Source organism: Marmota marmota, unplaced genomic scaffold (genome assembly GCF_001458135.2).
Source record: "Marmota marmota marmota unplaced genomic scaffold, marMar, whole genome shotgun sequence".
NCBI classification, from domain to species: domain Eukaryota; kingdom Metazoa; phylum Chordata; class Mammalia; order Rodentia; family Sciuridae; genus Marmota; species Marmota marmota.
Window position 1 is genome coordinate 15,331,914 of NW_026000153.1, and position 18,847 is coordinate 15,350,760.

The 18,847-nt window shown below is 40.0% G+C and overlaps 1 protein-coding gene across 1 annotated transcript in view; it reads left to right on the forward strand.

Moving 5' to 3' along the window:
- Pou6f2 (POU class 6 homeobox 2) overlaps positions 1 to 15,644 on the forward strand; it is a 365,917-nt gene extending 350,273 nt beyond the window's left edge. Inside the window, 3 exon segments of the mRNA XM_048786478.1 lie at positions 1,319 to 1,487; positions 11,049 to 11,217; positions 14,710 to 15,644. Of these exon segments, the coding sequence (XP_048642435.1) occupies positions 1,319 to 1,487; positions 11,049 to 11,217; positions 14,710 to 15,214 (843 nt within the window). The 3' untranslated portion in view covers positions 15,215 to 15,644.
- The last annotated feature ends 3,203 nt before the right edge of the window (positions 15,645 to 18,847 follow it).

The following is an 18,847-nucleotide window of genomic DNA, read 5'->3' on the forward strand; positions in this document are numbered from 1 at the left end:
AAATGATCCAAGATTGGTGTCTATTTTGTGGGTGGCCCTGCTGCTAAAGTTCAGGGCCTCAGCTAATTCTGCTCCCAGGCTGGACACCTTTCATAAAAACCTTGCTGCACCTCTGTGAGTGTGATGATGAATCTAAGAGCACTTTATTAACCAAAAAGTCAACATGTATCCACTCAACAAAGGTGGCTACTGCTAAGACAACTTACCCACCTGCTTAGAGTCCTGGACTGCCCTAGTGCAATGTTTTTATAAGAACAATGCAGGATGGAGAGGGATCTCTCCAAGTGGCCCTAGAACTTGCAATCATCTTCCTTTCCTCTTTTCCTTCTTCTCCTGAGCTGAGCCACTCTTCATAGCAATAGTCCTGCAATAACCAGTAAAGGAATAATGAATATACAGATATAAAGACAGCCTTTCTTGATGCACACAAAATATTAAAAATTAAAATTAATTCTTTCTTGTGACATTGTGAGTATTAGCTCAGACCCTAGGACCAGACTTCATATGCCTATAGACATATGGCACCAATTGGACAAACCTATAAAATCCTTTAACCCCTCTGTGCCTCAGCTTCCTGTTTGTAGGTGAGGGGTTAAAATTGTACCAATACTACAGGCTGATGTGAGAATTAAATGAGAGAGGGCAGGAATGTCTCCAATACAGTGGCTGGAAAAACATAAGAAAGGAACAACTGAGAGCTGTGGGTGTTATGGAATATTTTCATCTTGACTTCCACAATTCTCTATTAATTTTCTATACAACATCAAAGAGCATTTTATCAACCCCACAGTAATCCATTCAGACTCTGGGATCTGGGAGAGCAGAAAGTTTCCATATATGCTCAGCCTAAGTTGGAATTTTCCTCTAATTACCAGCTCCCTGAGACAAAATGATAGGGCATGGCCACATCTTTAAGTTCAAGTTTTGCATTTTGAATTAATTGCGTTACGTTTTATACATACATACTTGAGAAGCCTGTCAAGTGTGCTGCAATTGTAGAAACAGGAAGAAAGAGTCCAGCTACATGCCATGGCTGAGGAGTATAGAAAATTGGGTGCTCGAGCAAGCCAAATATGGAATTAATAATATATTTAGAATTACTAACAAAATACCTGTCAGGCAAGCAGCAACATATTATATGATTTTTTTTTTAAAATCCTGCCTATGGTTGCAAGTCCTGCGCTCCTCCTAAAAAGAAGACTGTATATTCTTGAAAATAAAATGGTTCAAGCCCAGTGAAACTTCTGTTTCCTGGCATTTTACCCCCTAATTTTCCATTCATTTGTGTATTTTTTTTTTTTTACAATCCCCTGTGTAGCTCCACCAACCCTCCCAGACGTCAGTGGGTCAAGCAGCTGCCCAAGGCAATCTTCTGCACCTGGCTCACGGCCAAGCATCCATGTCTCAAAGTCCCGTCCGACAGGCTTCCTCTTCTTCCTCCTCATCCTCCTCTTCTTCAGCTTTGAGCGTGGGCCAGTTAGTCAGCAGTAAGTATCCTTTCTGGCTCGGTTTAAATCATGGTTGCCTTCTTCTGGCTTATTTGCAATGTCTCTCTCTCTCTCTCTCTCTCTCTCTCTCTCTCTCTCTCTCTCTCTCCTGCCCAATATTAAAATGTAGTCCTTGCCCAGGGCCAGATGATGGGCAGCAGGCCCCCAGAGCACCCCTAGATTAGTGCTTCGGGGGCCAGGCTCCATCCTAAGGGCTCCTGATGTGCTGAGTCAGTCTTGTCCCTCCAGCAGGTAGAAACTGATCAGCTTGCAGGGCATGAGCCACATAGCTCAGAACTGAAATAACCAACAACAGGCACTCAGCCAGAGGGTCAAGCTGCTTTTCTGTGTGTTTGAAGTCTCCTGCCATTCTGTTTGTAGGTGTCAGAGGAAATAAAAGAGAGCGTGCCTGTGGGCGGGTGGGTGTGTGTGCACAATGAGCCGCCTCCAGTGGCATGTGGCAGAAGCTACATGGGCTGGAATCAGATGGGAAATCTCTGAACAACCATTCATAAAATAAAACAAACCTGGAAGTCTCCCTCCCTGAGTTGGGTACTATATATAAAATTTTTAGAAATGGTATTTGTCCCCAGGTGAAGACAGCATATTTCTCACATGCAAATAGAAGTACGTTAAGATGAATGGGGTAATGGTCTCCTTAAATGTCGTTTATTCACTTTTAGGACAATTTTTACTTATACATAAAGCAAAGAACATGTACACAGATTGCAATTCACCAGGAACAAAAAATCCAGCAGTTGTGGGATTAAAGGGCTATACTGTTACAAAGGCAACTGTGCCATAAAATAAGGCTACATGCAAGTGAGTATCTGTGTTTGGTCAAGGGTCAAGAATGACCTGTTATAACAGAATCAGTAGGATCCTCACATGCCGTGGGGCAAATCTGGTAATGCAAAGTAGCCTCTCCAAAAAAGAAAATAATGATATATATTCAATTGTATAGGTGATTTAGACCAGAAAGATGCTTTTTCAGTAACAGAGCTACTTAATAAGCCAGATGGGATTTCAAATGCCTGGTGGCCAGCGAAACATCTAATTTCTAAGTAAATGGTGAGTGATCTGAAATATGAAGACCTAAGGTAGAGAGGCTTCTTTATCATATACTAGTGAAGCAAAAAACTCTAAACTTATACTCAGAGCCTGAATTAGGAGCCCATACTAGCTCTAGAGTCTTCTTTGCATGAGAGTGTCTGGCAGTACCACTGGGAGTCAGACTTGGCACAAACCCATTGCTAAACTTATTACAATAGATATTGAGCTTGTTGTTTAGTTGTTGATCCTCTGTCTCAAAACCCGTCAATAGAATGAATGGTAGAATGTATGTATAATCTAGTTATTTATGGACCATATCCCTCTGGTTCAATATTTTGATATAATGACTCATAGAATTTGAGGAAACATACTTACCAGTTCATTATAATGGATATGATTAAAGTTGTAGATGAAGTATGCAAGGTGAGTTCTGAAAGGATCCTGAGTGCAGGAACTTCTGTCCCCATGGAGTTGGGGTATGCTACCTTCCCAGTACATGGATGTGTTCATCAATGCAGAACCTCTCTGAACCCTGTAGTTCATGAATTTTTATAAAAGGTTTCATCATATAGGCATCCTTGGTTATTAACTCAATCTCCAGCCCCTCTCCCCCAAATTTTCATCATAACTTGGTCTTTCTGATGACTAACCCCCATCTTGAAGCTATCAGGATCCAACCAACAGTTACCTCATTAGAACAAAAGATGCTCCTGCCACCAAAGAAATTCCCAGGGATTTAGAGCTTTGCATCAGGAACTACAAAGTCCAAATGTTAGAACAAAAGATGCTCCTAACACCCCTAGTACTTAAGAAATTATGAGTCTTAGGAGGAACCAAGAACCAGGAACAAAAGACCAAAAATATGTTGCATATTATTTTGAATTATCATAGAACCTTCGACTAACATAGTCAATGAATATTTCCTGTCATTGCCAAAGACTCTCATCCTAGCATTTACCAACCTACCATATGCCAAAAAAAAAAAAAAAAAATCATGCAAATTTCTTATCAACTCCAGGCAAAGGAATGCCAAATTAATACCTTATTAATGAAAACAGGATCTTCATATGCAAAGACCACCACATCTGAGCTCAAATTACCAAATAAGTATTCTTGTTAGGACATCATGAAACCTATGCACCTTGGTCTCTGTTAAAATATGCTTAGTCTTCATAATCATCAGAGATAGATATAATTTCTATTAGCTGGATGTTCAGAAAGTATAGAAGAAAACTCAAATATTGGAACATTTATTAACTGTACTATTTTTTTAAAAGTGTGGGTTTGGGTTTGGGTTTTGATTATGTGCTGGTTTTTGTTTGGGGGGAAGAGTTGGTGATTTTTTAATATACTTTTTAAAATTTGTTCATTTAGATATACATGACAGGAGAGTGTATTTTTAAAATTTATTTATATTTATTCTAATTTGTTATACATGACAGCAGAACGCATTTCAATTCATAGTACACATATAGAGCACATTTTCATGTCTCTGGTTATACACAAAGTAGAGTCATACCATTCATATCTTCATACATGTATTTAGAGTAATGATGTCCATCTCATTCCACCATCTTTCCTATCACCATGTTCCTTCCCTTCCCCTCCCTCCTCTTTGTCCTATCTAAAGTTCATCTATTCCTCCCATGCTCCCTCCATCCCCCTTATGGATCATGATCCACATATCAGAGAAAACATTCAGCCTTTGGTTTTGGGGGATTGGCTTATTTCACTTAGCATAATATTCTCCAACTCTATCCATGTTCCTGCAAATGCCATGATTTTATTCTCTTTTTAATACTGAGTAATATTCCATTGTATATATATACTACAGTTTCTTTATCCATTCATCTACTGAAGGGCATCTAGGTTGGTTCCACAATTTAGCTATTGTGAATTGTGCTGCTATAAACATTGACATGGCAATGTCCCTTTGGTATGTTGTTTTTAAGTCCTTTGGGTATAGACTGAGGAGTACAATAGCTGAATCAAATGTGGTTCCATTCCAAGTTTTTCAAGGAATCCCCATACTGCTTTCCATATTGGTTGCACCAATTTGCAGTCCCAAGAGCAATGTATGAATGTGTCTTTCTTCCCACATCCTCGCCAACACTTATTGTTGTTTGTATTCTTAATAGCTGCCATTTTGACTGGCGTGATATGAAATCTTAAAGTAGTTTTGATTTGCATTTCTCTAATTGCTGAAGATGTTGAACATTTTTTCACATATTGTTGATTGATTGTATATCATCTTCTGAGAAGTGTCTGTTGGTTCCTCGGCCCATTTATTGATTGGATTATTAACTGTTTTTTTTAGTTCTTTATATACCCTAGAGATTAGTGCTCTATCTGATGTGTGTGTGGTAAAAAATTGCTCCCATTCTGTAGGCTCTCTATTCACCTCATAGATTGTTTCTTTTGCTGCAAAGAAGCTTTTTAGTTCAAATCCATCCCATTTATTGATTCTTGATTTTATTTCTTGCACTATAGGAGTCTTATTAAGGAAGTTGGGGCCTAATCTGACAGGATGAAGATTTGGGCCTACTTTTTCTTTTGTTAGGCATAGTGTCTCTGATTTAATTTCTAGGTCCTTGACCCACTTTGAGTTGAGTTTTGTGCATGGTGAGAGATAGGGTCTTAATTTCATTTTGCTGCATTTGGATTTCCAGTTTTCCCAGCACCATTTGTTGAGGAGACTAGCTTTTCTCCAATATATGTTTTGGTCTAATATGACATAACTGTATATATGTGTATTGGTCTCTGTGTCCTCTATTCTGTACCATTGGTCTACAAGTCTATTTTGGTGCCAATACCATGCCATTTTTATTACTATTGCTCTGTAGTATAGTTTAAGGTCTAGTATAGTGATGCAACCTGCTTCAGTAGTAGAGTATATTTTGACATATCGTACATACATGGAGTATAAATTTCCCTTCTTGAGGTTGTACATGACACGGAGTTTCACTGGTCATGTATTAATATATGAACATAAGAAAGTTGGGTCCAATTCATTCTACTGTCTCTCCTATTCCCTCCCCTTCCCTTCATTCCCCTTTGTCTAATACAAGTTAATATAATTTTTCTAAGCCTATGGCTTGTAAGTTTGATCCTTGGACAGCAAAAAACAAATAGCTAGCTCCAGAAAAACAAAAACCATGACATAAAGATGGTGAGAGCTTGCAGCATAGTGAAACTCCTGATTCATAATTCATTCCTTTTTCCATAACCCAGTGAAGTCAACATATCGCAAGCCTGCAGTTCTCCCAAACTGCTTTGCACATTCCCAAATGATTTCTTATTTTTTCAGAAATATTTGGTAAGTATGTCCATTATTTGCTGTGAGAGTAGCTCTAAAAAAGTAGATGGGTATTTACATAAGATATTTAGATAAGACTTCTGGCAGCTTCTTTAAAGATGCATATTACTCCTATAATGAGTGGTCATAGAAAGTGGTCATAGATAGATGATGTTGATTCATTGGTGACTATTCAGCCTATTTAGCAACCCCTTACACAGGTACCCAGGCTAACAGCAGGAAGGAGCTAAATTTAAAAAGCAAAACTACTACCACCAAAAATGATCTATCCTGGTGCATCCTGAACACTCAGCTGGATATGAGCCCAGTGACCATGCACCAGATTCTACAAAACAGGTTTGTTTTCACATGCTTTACATTTAGTTTTCAATTTTTTTTTAAAAAAAATCTCTTTACTTTTTAGTCCATGCATTCCAGATTTAATGTAGGAAACATCATCATTATACTTTTGAGTCATTGCCAATTTTCAAGTCCAGTTTATCCAACCCAGTTAACCTCTTTACAAATTCAGGGTGGACCCTGGCCATCACAGCTATTGCTTTCTGGGCCTGTGTTTAATATATTGGACTGACTTAATCTGAAGCAAACTTCTATAAAAGGCACACTTCCTCCCCAGTCCAGAGAAACTCAAGACCAACTTGCACTAGACCTAATAAAAGGTGCCAGATCTGCCTTGTGGGGGATCTGAGAGTTCCAGCTATCCCAATCAAGGTGACCTCAGAGTCATCTTAAAATTAACTCAACCTGCCCAGAGCCAGGAAAATGGAAGAGAGAAACCCAGGATGGTCTATCCTAGCATGGAATGTCAAGCTATGAGCAAAGCTGAGAGCTTAAGTAATATTCTAGGGAAGCCTCCAATGGCCATATTCACCTGTTATTTCCCCTCCTCAAACAGAAAGGCATTTATCCCTTAAGAAAGGGGAACTGTTCCAACAGTGAAACAACCTCAAGTGTTTAAGACAAATTTTGAGATAAAAGAAATAATAGTATCAGTCTTTTTATTAGTTCCAAACATGTAGACACCAGCTAAGGAATCCTTCCAATGTGTGAGGACAAGTCCCACATGTTATCATCAAGATAAAGCAAATATTTGTACAAGGGTGGACACTTTCTTTGGATGGAAAGATTTCTATAGTCTTGGAATCCATGGGGCAACCTATATAATACATTTTGCCATCTGAGTTTTATGGATAGGAACATAATTTGAAGAAGGCTAAGCAACTCATCTCCAGCAATCAACAAATTGCACAAAGAGATACTGAGTTCCCCCCCTTGGAGAGTTTGTCAGCAGACGATCACCCTCTATAAATTTCACAAGAATTCCTATCTTATCACCTAAGTTAAATCAGGAGAAAAGGCGAGAGTGGGAAATGTGTGAAAGGAGGAAGAAGGAATTCAGCTTCCTGGTATAATAAATGTTTGTTGGAGCCTCATGGCTCATGGCTCAGGCGCCCACTTCTCCTTGAACTTCACAGTAAATGTTGGATCATCCACAGAAGACTGCTCAAGGCACAGAGAGCTCAGAGTCCACAACTTTTCTTTTCCTTCTCTTCTTATTGTCCACGATCTTGCAAAAAAAGCAACCTACACAATTACAGAAATTAGTTCCGAGTCACAAAGATCCAGTAAGAAGACATAAACAATAAAGGCAGCAGGGGAAGAGAAGATGATAGGATGCATTTACATAAAATTGCTACCCAAGTCATAAACTGGTCCTGCAATGCACTGCTTAGTCTGATGGCAGCACAGACCCTGGGACTGAAGCAGACCAGAGAAATCCTTTCAGATTAAATACCAGTCCCTCATGGGCTGGGCACCTCAACTGATTCTAGTTGATCTAGAGATGGGACCAATAAAAGCAGAAAGTTTATTTCCCACAAGGGCTGTTTAGCTTTGCTCAGAGACAAACTCTCTCCCTGACCACAGACTGCACTGATATTCCCAGCCAGCTGACTCACAGATCTTTGCCAGGGAGTGGGGAGGAAGGAGCAAGAAACCCCTGCTCAGGAGTCCCCCTCACCTGACTTGTCTGGCCTATCAGTCCTAGACAGGTGAGAGAGCAGGACTTCAGTGCAGTGAAACCTGCTCAACAGTAACAGTTAAGGGTTAGGAGAAACAATGGCACCAAGAGGATGCCACACCCTGACCTTGCAAACCAGACAAAGATTTCTTCAAGTGAGTCAGCAGATCCCCTGCCATCTACTGACACCTGTATGTAGGACCTGTTAAAAATGCATATTCCTGGACCCCACCAGGTGGCATTTTTGAACATTTTTTTATTGTAGATAGACCCAATACCTTTATTTTGTTTATTTAGTTTTATGTGGTGCCAAGAATTGAACCCAGTGCCTCACACATGCAAACAAGCGCTCTACCACTGAGCCACAACCCCAGCCCACCAGGTGGCTCTTATGCTTGCCAAAGTAAGAAAACGACCTTCCTAAAAGTCATGCTGCTACAAGGAAAGTTTCTGGCTTTCCTCTGGCTTTTTTTTTCTACTATCTACCCTTATAGGACTATCAAGCCCCTCTCTTCTCTTTCCTGACTGTACAGGCCTTTCCCACACATAACCAGTTCTATACCAACTGTCCCTCTCTGTTCTAAATCAGGGTTCCTCGATTGCTATGTTATTATTGCCCCACTAGACCTGCAAGGAAGCTTTGTAAACTTTTTTTTAATCCTAATAACCCTCCTTTCTCCTTTCTTCTGTTTATGTATTGTGGTCCTTTGGGGAGTCACAGTCATTGCACTAGCTAAGACTCCTCCTACCTCCTCCCCAGAACCCACCATGGGATGCATGTTCTAAATGTGGGGTCACAACATATTCTGGGCAGGCAGCAGGTCTGAAGAAGGATGGAGATGAGGACACGGAGGGGCTAAAGGGGCAACGAGAATCAGTCCTGGCAGTGTGAGCATTACCAACTGCAAATGGAAATCCAGTGCAGCCAAAAGAACATGGAAAATCCAGATTTTTCTTTAGAAATCAATGTTTAAATATTGGCAAGTAATTCAAAAAATTTGCGAGCACTAGAAAACTGGGTTTATTTTCATGCTGTTCATTTCCAACTCCTACTTCTAGGGATTTTTTAATGAAGAAATAAGAAATGGGGCTCAAGGCTGCTGTGCACATAAATGTGACCCCCTCTACCCCCCAGAATCCTTAGTGAAACTTGGAAGTCACTCCATGCTACTGTGAGGGTGGAATCCAAGATCCAGAGGGCAATCTCCACTGGGGATGACCCAAAAATGACTTAGTGGATGTCCTCATTAACTAAATATTGGCCAGACTTCTGGAGGAAATTTTGGAAGAAAAAGTAGGATTTTAATTCATCTTAACAACCCAACCAGTTTTATAGGCAAAATCCTGGACCCCTGCCCATATACAAAAAGTCTGAATTTGCTACACTCAAGTATCCACCAAGTGAGCTCGTACTCCACCAACCAACCAACCAATCAACCTTGCTGTGTCCAGCAGCACCCTGTTCCCACTGACCAGAATAAGGTCTCTCCATTCTCTGAATGCTGCTCATGGGTAAGACCAGATGACTCCTCCCCCTTGTCTCCTTTCCCTTCTCTGCACACCTTAAGTGGGTGTCCCACCACTAATTTCAGATTCTTCTCTGCTTGTTTCTGATGCAGTAGTATTGAACCTCAATCCCCAAAAGACTATCAACTCTAGAGGGGCTGGAAATGTTTCTAACATTTGATTCCTCTCTCCACTCAGGAACCCTAGCAGTCACTTTGAAAAGTACAGACCAATTTCAGTGGCTATACTACTTTTCCATCTCCCCACCACAATGAATTTAAAACTAGTGAAATGAAAATTCTACTAGACTCCTTTTTTTTTAAGAAACAGGGTCTCACTATGTTGCATAGGCTGGCCCTGAAATCCTGGGCTCAAGTGATCCTCCTGCCTCAGTCTTCCAAGTAGCTAGGACTATAGGTACCTGCCACACCTGGCCAGAATTCTTTTTTAAATATAAAGATGAAGGTGTAATGTATAGGTGTATTGCAGATTCTGTTCACAGAGACCATTTTCCACTGGCTGATAGGATCCCTCCCCAGTACTGAGGAGAATCTATACACAAAGCTCCAACCCCCTCTCCCACTCCCACAGACTTAACATATTTATTTAAAAGTCCTTTAAAAATTGTCATTTGGGATGCAAATGTTTGTTTCTTTTTCTAACAACTGGAGTGTCTATACACCTGAACACAGAAGCATAATATAGTCTACCACACTCCTTTGACAAGAACTCAAATTTACTGAAATTGATGGGTTATTGTGCAGAAAAAGGAAGAGAGAAACTTTTCACCTAAGTCCGGGGAATGAGGTGAAGAACAATAGAGACAGCTCACAAGGAGAATGGCTTCGCTACAGGCAGGATTGAGCAGCACTTTGAAATCTTCCACCATCCCCAACCCATGCTGTCTCCAGCTTGGTGTATGCTTTCATTTATCCAGGGATCAGTAGCCAGGGGGGGAAAAGTTTCATTCTCCAGCTGTTGTGTCATTTCCCTTGATAAGTCCTAAATTGACCGCGTTATCCTGCACCAAAGGAGCCTTCCTGTGGTAGGCATTTTTTATTATGTGCCCTTTCAGGGGACAAAGGCAGCTGTGTCAGTAAACTGCTATGGGGAAAAAAAAGATAATATTATTCTCACAGCTTCATAAGCATGCTTTTCTGAGGGGCTAATGTGAATGTAAGAAATTAGGCAACATTATCATCTGTTAGCCTAGCTGCATGGTGACCAGGTAAAGGAAAAACACAAAATATTATTTTCTTCAAGGGCAATTTTTAGCACTTAAAGATCCCAATTAAGACACTTCAAATGGAAACCTTTACATGTCTATATTTTTTGCACAATATTTGAACATATTTATGGGTTAAATGTTACAATCCCCCTAGTAAATGCCTCCCTGCACTATTATTTATTAAGCCCTAAGAAGCATGTTTCTGTGTTGTGGAAGTGGCAGTGTGAGCCGGATGTGGCTTTATCCAGGATAGAAACATCTCGAAGGATGATTTGTAGAGGTGTAATGAGTTGAGTTTGGGAGACAAAGAAAACATTCTGGGATGTTGGATTCCCCACCATTCTGCTGTTAGAGCCACTTTCTTATATACCCTAACAAACAGATATTACTCGGTTGTGTGTTGACGTATTGATCCTATTTTTAAAAACATCTCCACAGATCCTCAAACCGCAGCGGGTGAGGTGGATGGGGTTAATCTGGAAGAGATTCGAGAATTTGCCAAAGCTTTTAAAATCCGGCGCCTGTCCCTTGGCCTGACCCAGACTCAGGTGGGACAAGCTCTCAGTGCTACAGAGGGCCCCGCGTACAGCCAGTCGGCCATCTGCAGGTAACCTGCGCCGCATGTTGTCACCTGTCCTGGCCGGCCTGGGCCCCTTGCCCTTGCGGCTCAGCTTTTCATCTCCGGGTGGGCAAAGCTGGAGGGGCAGAGTGTGGGAACAAAGTTTGGGGTAGTTATATGTTGGGATTGGTGCTGTTGATGCAAATAAGTATGCTAAAGCAGATTGGAGGGGTTCTGGCTTAATAACTCCTGTCAACTCACAAAGAACTTCCAAGGCGGTCTCATTGGAAATATACTACCCCAGCCCAGAAGCCTTCCTTCTGGGCCCTTGCTCCTGTGCATGAGAGCCACTGAATCCTGTCTGCACAGAGTATCCTGAGCAAATGTTGTAAAGCTGCCACAACTTCTGTCTAGAGGTGGTTATTAGGATTTTCCAAGAAAATACACATCTTTAAAAAATATATTTTTTAACCATCTTGTGACCTTGAAGGAATTTTTTACTTGCCTTTCTAGACATAGCTTTTAAAGCACATTTAAAAAAAAAAAAAAGAAGAAGAAGAAGAAGAAGAAGAAGCAGCAGCAGCTGCTGCTTTAAATGGCTCAGAAAAGGGTAGTAAGAATCTGGCCTGATGGTGCCCATCCCCCACCAAAAATAAATAAATAAATAAATAAATGGCAGAATCCAGCCTTGGTTGTGTTCAAGTTGATCCGGGTTAAGTCGTCAGAAGCAGACCCCATGCATGCATGTGTGTGTTGCACTAATCCCATGTTTATGCATGAGGTAACAAAGGCACTTCGGTAAGAGCTTTTTCCTCTTGGGCAATGCCTTATGAGTCCTCCTCCATCAGGAAAAGCCAAGAAACCAACTCTAAACTCATTTAAGTGGATTTTGTTCTTGGTGATCCATGAAATGCTGTCTTTTTATCTGCTCTTTATACTTTTAATGTATTCCCCAAAGGACGGAAGTGTACTTTTCCTGCAGTTTAAGACTAAGGTTATAAATAACATCAGTATGGGGTAGTAGCTTGCAGCTCACATTTTGCTCAATGATTTTCCATAAAACCCATTGATTGTTGTTAAATACAAAAAGCACCATAGGATCCTCTCACTTCTATGGTCTCCCCTACTGTTTTTTCTTATAAGATACCTCCCTGTAGAAAATAACCTTTATTCAGTCTATACAAGGATACTACTGCTGGGAAATTTGTTTCAAGGCTTGTATATGTTATTCCAAACAACATGTACAGAAGCATCAACACTAACAAGCAGCATCAATGATATGAATACTGTTGCTCCCTGTTGGGAAACATTAATTTTGTTTCATCTTGACAGCCTTATGATAAAGGCAGCCACAGGTTTTCAAGTTGTTGCCAATTTGCTATTGTTGCTAAATTCTTCTTTGGCTTATTTTTAGCCCTAAAATGTGATTTCCTTTTATTGATTAAAGTGCTGTCTAATGTTTGAACTCACACACCTAGTGTTTCCTGGGCATTCCCAATCAGATATGCTGATTTCTGAAGTCTTCCCAGAGCAGAGCACACACACATACACACAAAAAAAAAAAAAAAAAAAAAAAAACTGGAATGCAGAAACCTTCGCAATTTTTAGTATTGTACAGGGCAGGTCAGATACCTTTCTCCAGATTCAGCCTCCTGTTTCTCAGTGAGGTCATTTTAGGAGCTACCAAGAACAAATAAAGAAAAGTCTTGGAAAAAATCAAGATCTTACACTGGAACAATTGCAGTGAATTCAAAGGGTGGAAGGGATGTGCACCGGAGCCTGCACATTCAGGCAACATTTCTGCCTAATTAGCTGCAGTGACTCCCAGGTGCTACCTCTAGTCCCTCCTTATCAGAAGCACAGAGAATAAGATGCCTCCAATACACTGAACATTCCTGTCACAAGCTCCATCCCCCTGGTGCCATGATGCAGTAAAGCTTATTGTAATGCTATCAAGAGTTCAAGCTTTGGGGCTTTTATGGTTAACTGGTAAATAAGACCAAAATGAAGTATATGGCTGATTATTAACAATGGGAGCTGTTTGTCACCAGTGACAAGCTCATTACATGACACTAAATACTTAGTTCACTTTGTATTGAAAACAAATATACTTCTTCCCTCCTTGACCTGTACAGGGAAGTTGGATTTTTTCAAAAATAAATACGTTCTTGAATTTTTCAGGCAAGGGGATGCCATGGAAATTGCATTAAAATTCGATACTATTTGTGCTGCTGTCATAATGTAAGAGATCTAAAAATATATTGCCAAAAATGAGATTATGGCACATAAAGGAAGCCTATCCTTTATTGTCATTTTGCAAGCATCCTCATAAAACATGTTGTGACTAAGGCAGGTTCATTTCAGCTCTATGAGAACAGACTGTTATAATAAGGTGCACTCTGCAGTCAGACTGTTGTATCTCAACAGCATAGAACACTTTAAAAGACGGGAATTCTATGTACCCTAAGTTGTTAATACTGCAGGGTTGTGAATTTGGATTTAGAATTAACAAACAAATGAATAAAAAGAACTGGTACTTTTTTGTTTTTCACTGAGAGTGAGTATGGATTTGGTACCAGGATGACCTCTTAAAATACTCTATATAATTTTGTTCAGGATGCTTCATATTTTTTAAAGTCAATGTAGCAAAGAATTGCTGATGGCAATTGACATATAGAAGACCTCATTTACAGAAAATGATATCATTCAAGTACAGTTTGCAGATATCGCACATTAAACACAGCTTGATACCCTGGTGCAAAAGAACACCATTACGCTGGACAGTGATTGGAAGGCGTGAGGTGGCCTTAGCACATCCAGGATGGGGTATTCCATAGTAATTACAATGTGTCCAGCTGTTTGAGCCAGAACTGTAAAGTAGCAACTGGGCTATATTTTACCTGGAAAGGGGGCATGTTGTTAACTTACATATGGTGAAAATTGTTACCAAAGAGTGGGGGGGCAGGGGCAAGAGAGAAGTTAAAATGAGACACAAAAGAACAATAAAAAAATAGAGCCATAAAAAAGAACTTACCCCAGTTGTCATAACTATGCTAATAGCTATAATATTTTCATAACCCAGATAACTGGGAAGAATTTAAAGAAAACCAAATGTAAATCATAATCATTTTAAATGAAAGACATGACAACTGTTTTTCTGGATGTCACTTCGTAGGATTAATTTTTGCCTTAAGAAGTCTGAGATTGGGGAAGACAAGCTGGTGCAACTGAAACAGAAGCTTAGATCTCAGGGTCTAGAGGGAAGCCTGGGAGTTGTTTGTGTTCCCCTTGTGCTGGCGCGGGTGTCCTGCGGTCTCTGCCTCTCCCTGGCCCTAGTCTGTGTGCGCGGCGTGTGGTTTGCATGCACTGGCATGGAGCACGCTGGGAGGGTGGGCGCTGGCTTGGGTGGGGCTGGCTACCTTGCTGCTGGCTGTTAATCTGGAGTGAATTCGCCCTGCCAGGCAGTCAGGCAGGCAGGCAGGAAGCCCACCCTGGCAGAGGACTCAGTGTAAGACTGTTCTTTCTCAATTCTCCCCCCAGACACACCATCCTGAGAAGCCACTTTTTCCTACCACAGGAAGCCCAAGAGAACACTATAGCTAGCAGTCTGACAGCCAAACTGAACCCTGGCCTTTTGTATCCTGCCAGGTTTGAAAAGCTGGACATCACCCCTAAAAGTGCCCAGAAGATCAAGCCGGTGCTTGAGCGGTGGATGGCTGAGGCTGAGGCCCGCCATCGAGCAGGTATGCAGAACCTGACCGAGTTTATCGGGAGTGAACCGTCCAAAAAGCGCAAGCGGCGCACCTCCTTCACACCCCAGGCCCTTGAGATCCTCAATGCCCACTTTGAGAAGAACACACACCCTTCTGGGCAGGAAATGACCGAAATTGCTGAGAAGCTGAACTATGACCGAGAAGTAGTTAGAGTTTGGTTCTGCAATAAGAGGCAAGCCCTGAAGAATACAATTAAACGCTTAAAACAGCACGAGCCCACCACGGCAGTCCCTCTGGAACCCCTAACAGACTCTCTGGAAGAAAACTCCTAAAGAGACGTCCACCCATAATCAAAGGCAAAATCCACAGAAACGAAACCCCACCTTTGGGACTCCACCAAAAATGAAAGAAAAGAAAAAGAAAAAAAAGAAAAGGAAAGGAAAAAAAAAGATAAGAAACGAAAAAGATGAAGATGAAAGAAAGTCAAAATTAAATTTAACAGCACCCAAGTCACCATCACCATTGTATGTAAAAGACTAAGAAAACTACCAAGTGGACAGAATGGTTTCTATGTGTCCATTGGTTTTCCAAAAAAGAAAAAAAAAAAGAAAATTTTTTGAAAATTTTTAAACAAAGAATACACCACACGGAAGGTGTGTGTGGTAGGATAGTTCCCATCCCCCACCTGTCTCCCCCCACCCCAAGCCAGTTTTTTAAAACAAACCAAATAACCACATACTTTTTGCTGTGTATTATGAAAATGTGAACACATTTTAAGGAAAAAAAGAAAAACAAAACTAAACCAAAAAAAAAAAAAAAAAACCCCGACAACAAAAACTTGTATCTGTTCAAAGCGAATACAAGCCTGCCACCTGGAGGAGGGCTACATCCTTTCAGGTACCAAGTGCTGATTCACTATGAAACCTATTAACCAAAGTCAGAAACAAGGCATTGCAAACGCGCGCGATCGTTGTCTACTCTTCTCTGCGTGTAAAGTTGTGTTACGGATTTTTACATTTGTACTAACAGAAAAGTAGGAAGCCTGATATCTCCCATCTTTCCCATTTATTGTCTCCACCAACGGGGTGGGTACCATTGTTGAAGCCATTCTGTGAGGCTCACTATTGGTTTGTTTTGCAGGAGGGGAGGTAGGGATTTATTTTTTTCCTGGGTGTTTTTATGTTCCTTTGTTTGTTTAAGGGGGCATCCTGGATCGTGTGCCAAAGCATTTGTTGCTTTCTTCTCACTATGACTTGTGGGTTTGAGAAAAGAAAACGGAGCTGGCATTTCCCTTTCTTCCTCCATTTCTCCATCTCCAAGGTCTCTGGGGGTCTGCTGGAAGGCCCCAGAAGTGGGGAAGAACCATGTCTTTTCCACTGAGATCCTACTGAAATGTAGGAGAGACTCCAAAATAACTAGGGCTTTGCTCGATGAACTGTCAACACTGGCATAAGCTGTAATTGTGCTCACTGTCCACACCAGAGCTTGGGATTTTTCTCAGTCTGTTGGCCACGTATATGGAGAGCTGACCAAAACTAATTTTGTAATATAAACATAAGCTGCACATTTGGTTCAATACTTACATCTATGTTATGCTTCTGTGCAAAGCAATTTCTCTCAGAAGTCTGATAGCCAAAGAAATGTCTCAAGGTTTCAGTCAAAGTACACACAGGCATGAACACACCCATATACACCCACACAAAGAAACAGGCCACAAAGAAAGTGATAGCGACCAAATCATTGTTAAGGGCCATCGAGTATCCGGTTAATCTCATCTTCTCTACTATCTCTTTCATCAAGTCTGTGACGGCAGACTTGTGGGGGGAAGCGATTGTTCTTTGGATAGATAAACAGAGCAGAAAAGTAACAGGTGAATTTGAACAATTGGATTGGGGGCTGACTCTTGAGGAGGAAGGAAGTTTTAAGTGTCTCCACCAAAAGAAAAATATAGAGAAGTAGCTCATATGACACATGAGAATACCTTTCACTTTTAGAACTAGAGGATTAGTTCATTTTTAAAAAATAACTTGCTCAAGAGATTCTGAGGGCCATGATACCCTAAGAAGCCCAAAGAATGTGCTGAGAAGTGAGGAGTGCTATGCAGCTGAACACTTGGAACCTGCAACTAATATTTGCGCCAAGGTGTATGTAGGTGTTCTGTCAAAGAAGCACACAAAAGAGAACTGTGAATTTGCCTGCAGTCAAAATGTAAATATTTATGAGTGATTCATTAATAATCATGTTCATGTACTATCTAGAGGTAAATTGTGGGAGGGAAAAAGAGAAACCCCACCTCAAATTGACCAATGAATTAGAAACACCATCTCCTTCCTCAAATGCACTCCCTTCCCCTAGGAGTTTCTAGTTTCTTCCGTGGGCTCCTTTACTGTCATGTAACTGGGACAGTATAATTGTCCCCCTCAGATGATTCATGCAGCAGGCAGAAAACTACCAACAAAGAGAAAAAAATCCTGAAATTGGAACTAGTTGCTAGTAAAGGTGTTTCCATTTCACCAATCTGATGCTAATTGGACCACCACTAGCCTGTTCCATGCCAACAACATCATGGTACCCATTTCACCACCTCAAAAACTGCACAAATACCAACAACACAGAAACCCAAAACTTTATTGATTAAAACAGATTTTGTATTCTCCTAGGACCTGTTCCAAATTCCATCAAGAAAAGCTCCCCAAGAAGAGAAGTTAACAAGATAACATATGACGGATGTTAAATGTTTAAAAATATGCCGGCAGCAGTTACATAAGGCCTGCTCAGTTCTGAGATCTATAATTGGGAGGGTATAACTAGGACAGTGAAAATATAAAATAACAGTGATCATCCGGAGTAGAACAAAGAAGAAATACATTCATCCCACAGTCGTAAAACCATTCATGTGCAGTGATTTTTTTTATAGTTTTATAATTTTGTATTGTTTTATAAATTATTTATAAGGTGTTGTAATGCTTCTTATATTAATTTTTTACAGATAAATTTTTTGCTACAAGGCATAAAAAAAGGTGCCTGAACAGATTCTTAGAAATATAAATTATACTGTGTAACTCATAAGTCTTCGGGACCATACTTATTGTTTAATTTTATTATGACATTTCTTATTTCTACTTGTAAACAACTTCATACGCCAATAACATTTAAATGTCTTTTATGTTTCCATGAACTGAAGGTTAAGGTTGTCACCAACGAAAAAATAAAAGCCACTTTGGGCATATGTGATTGTACTTCAAGCTTCAATATTTTTCTCACATATGTTTAAATTATTATCATCTTCATTTTCTTCATTATTTGATGAAAAAAATGATAATGGATACTATATTTTATACTTGTTTGTGGGGGTTTGTTCTCTTTCACTCCCCAAAAATTTTTTTGAACAGCTGAAGTTTCACTTGTATTTACAAGGTTTTGGTTTCTTTGTGTTATAATCACACAGTACACACACAACACACACAACACAACACAAAAGAGAGAACAAAAAAAGCAAAAGGAGCTAGGAAAAAACAAAACAAAACAAGTAGAGGCATATCAAAGAACTCAAGCTATAACCAAAAAGAAATCGTAAATTGCCTTTGCTCGTCTTCTCTACGCTGGACCAAAGTTCAATATTTGTAGGTATATGCACATTGTATAGATACGGCTAAATGTTGCTGACAATCTCGCAATACTAAACTGTTCCTATTTTAAGAAAAAAAAATACAAACTGTTCATCAATGTTTTACCTCAGCACTCTACTTGTACCCAGTTAGTGATCAAGCTTAACAAAAAATGGAGAAAAAGAAAATTGATTTTCATTTTCATGTTTGACTGTAAAAATCTGTTTGGATAACATTTTGTAATGACCTTTTTGTCATGTGATTTGCTCGTCTTCAACTTGAAATTATGTGAGGCACATATGTTTATTTGTTATTAAGAAAATGATTTTTTTTTCTTTTTTTTTTTTTTTTTTTTTT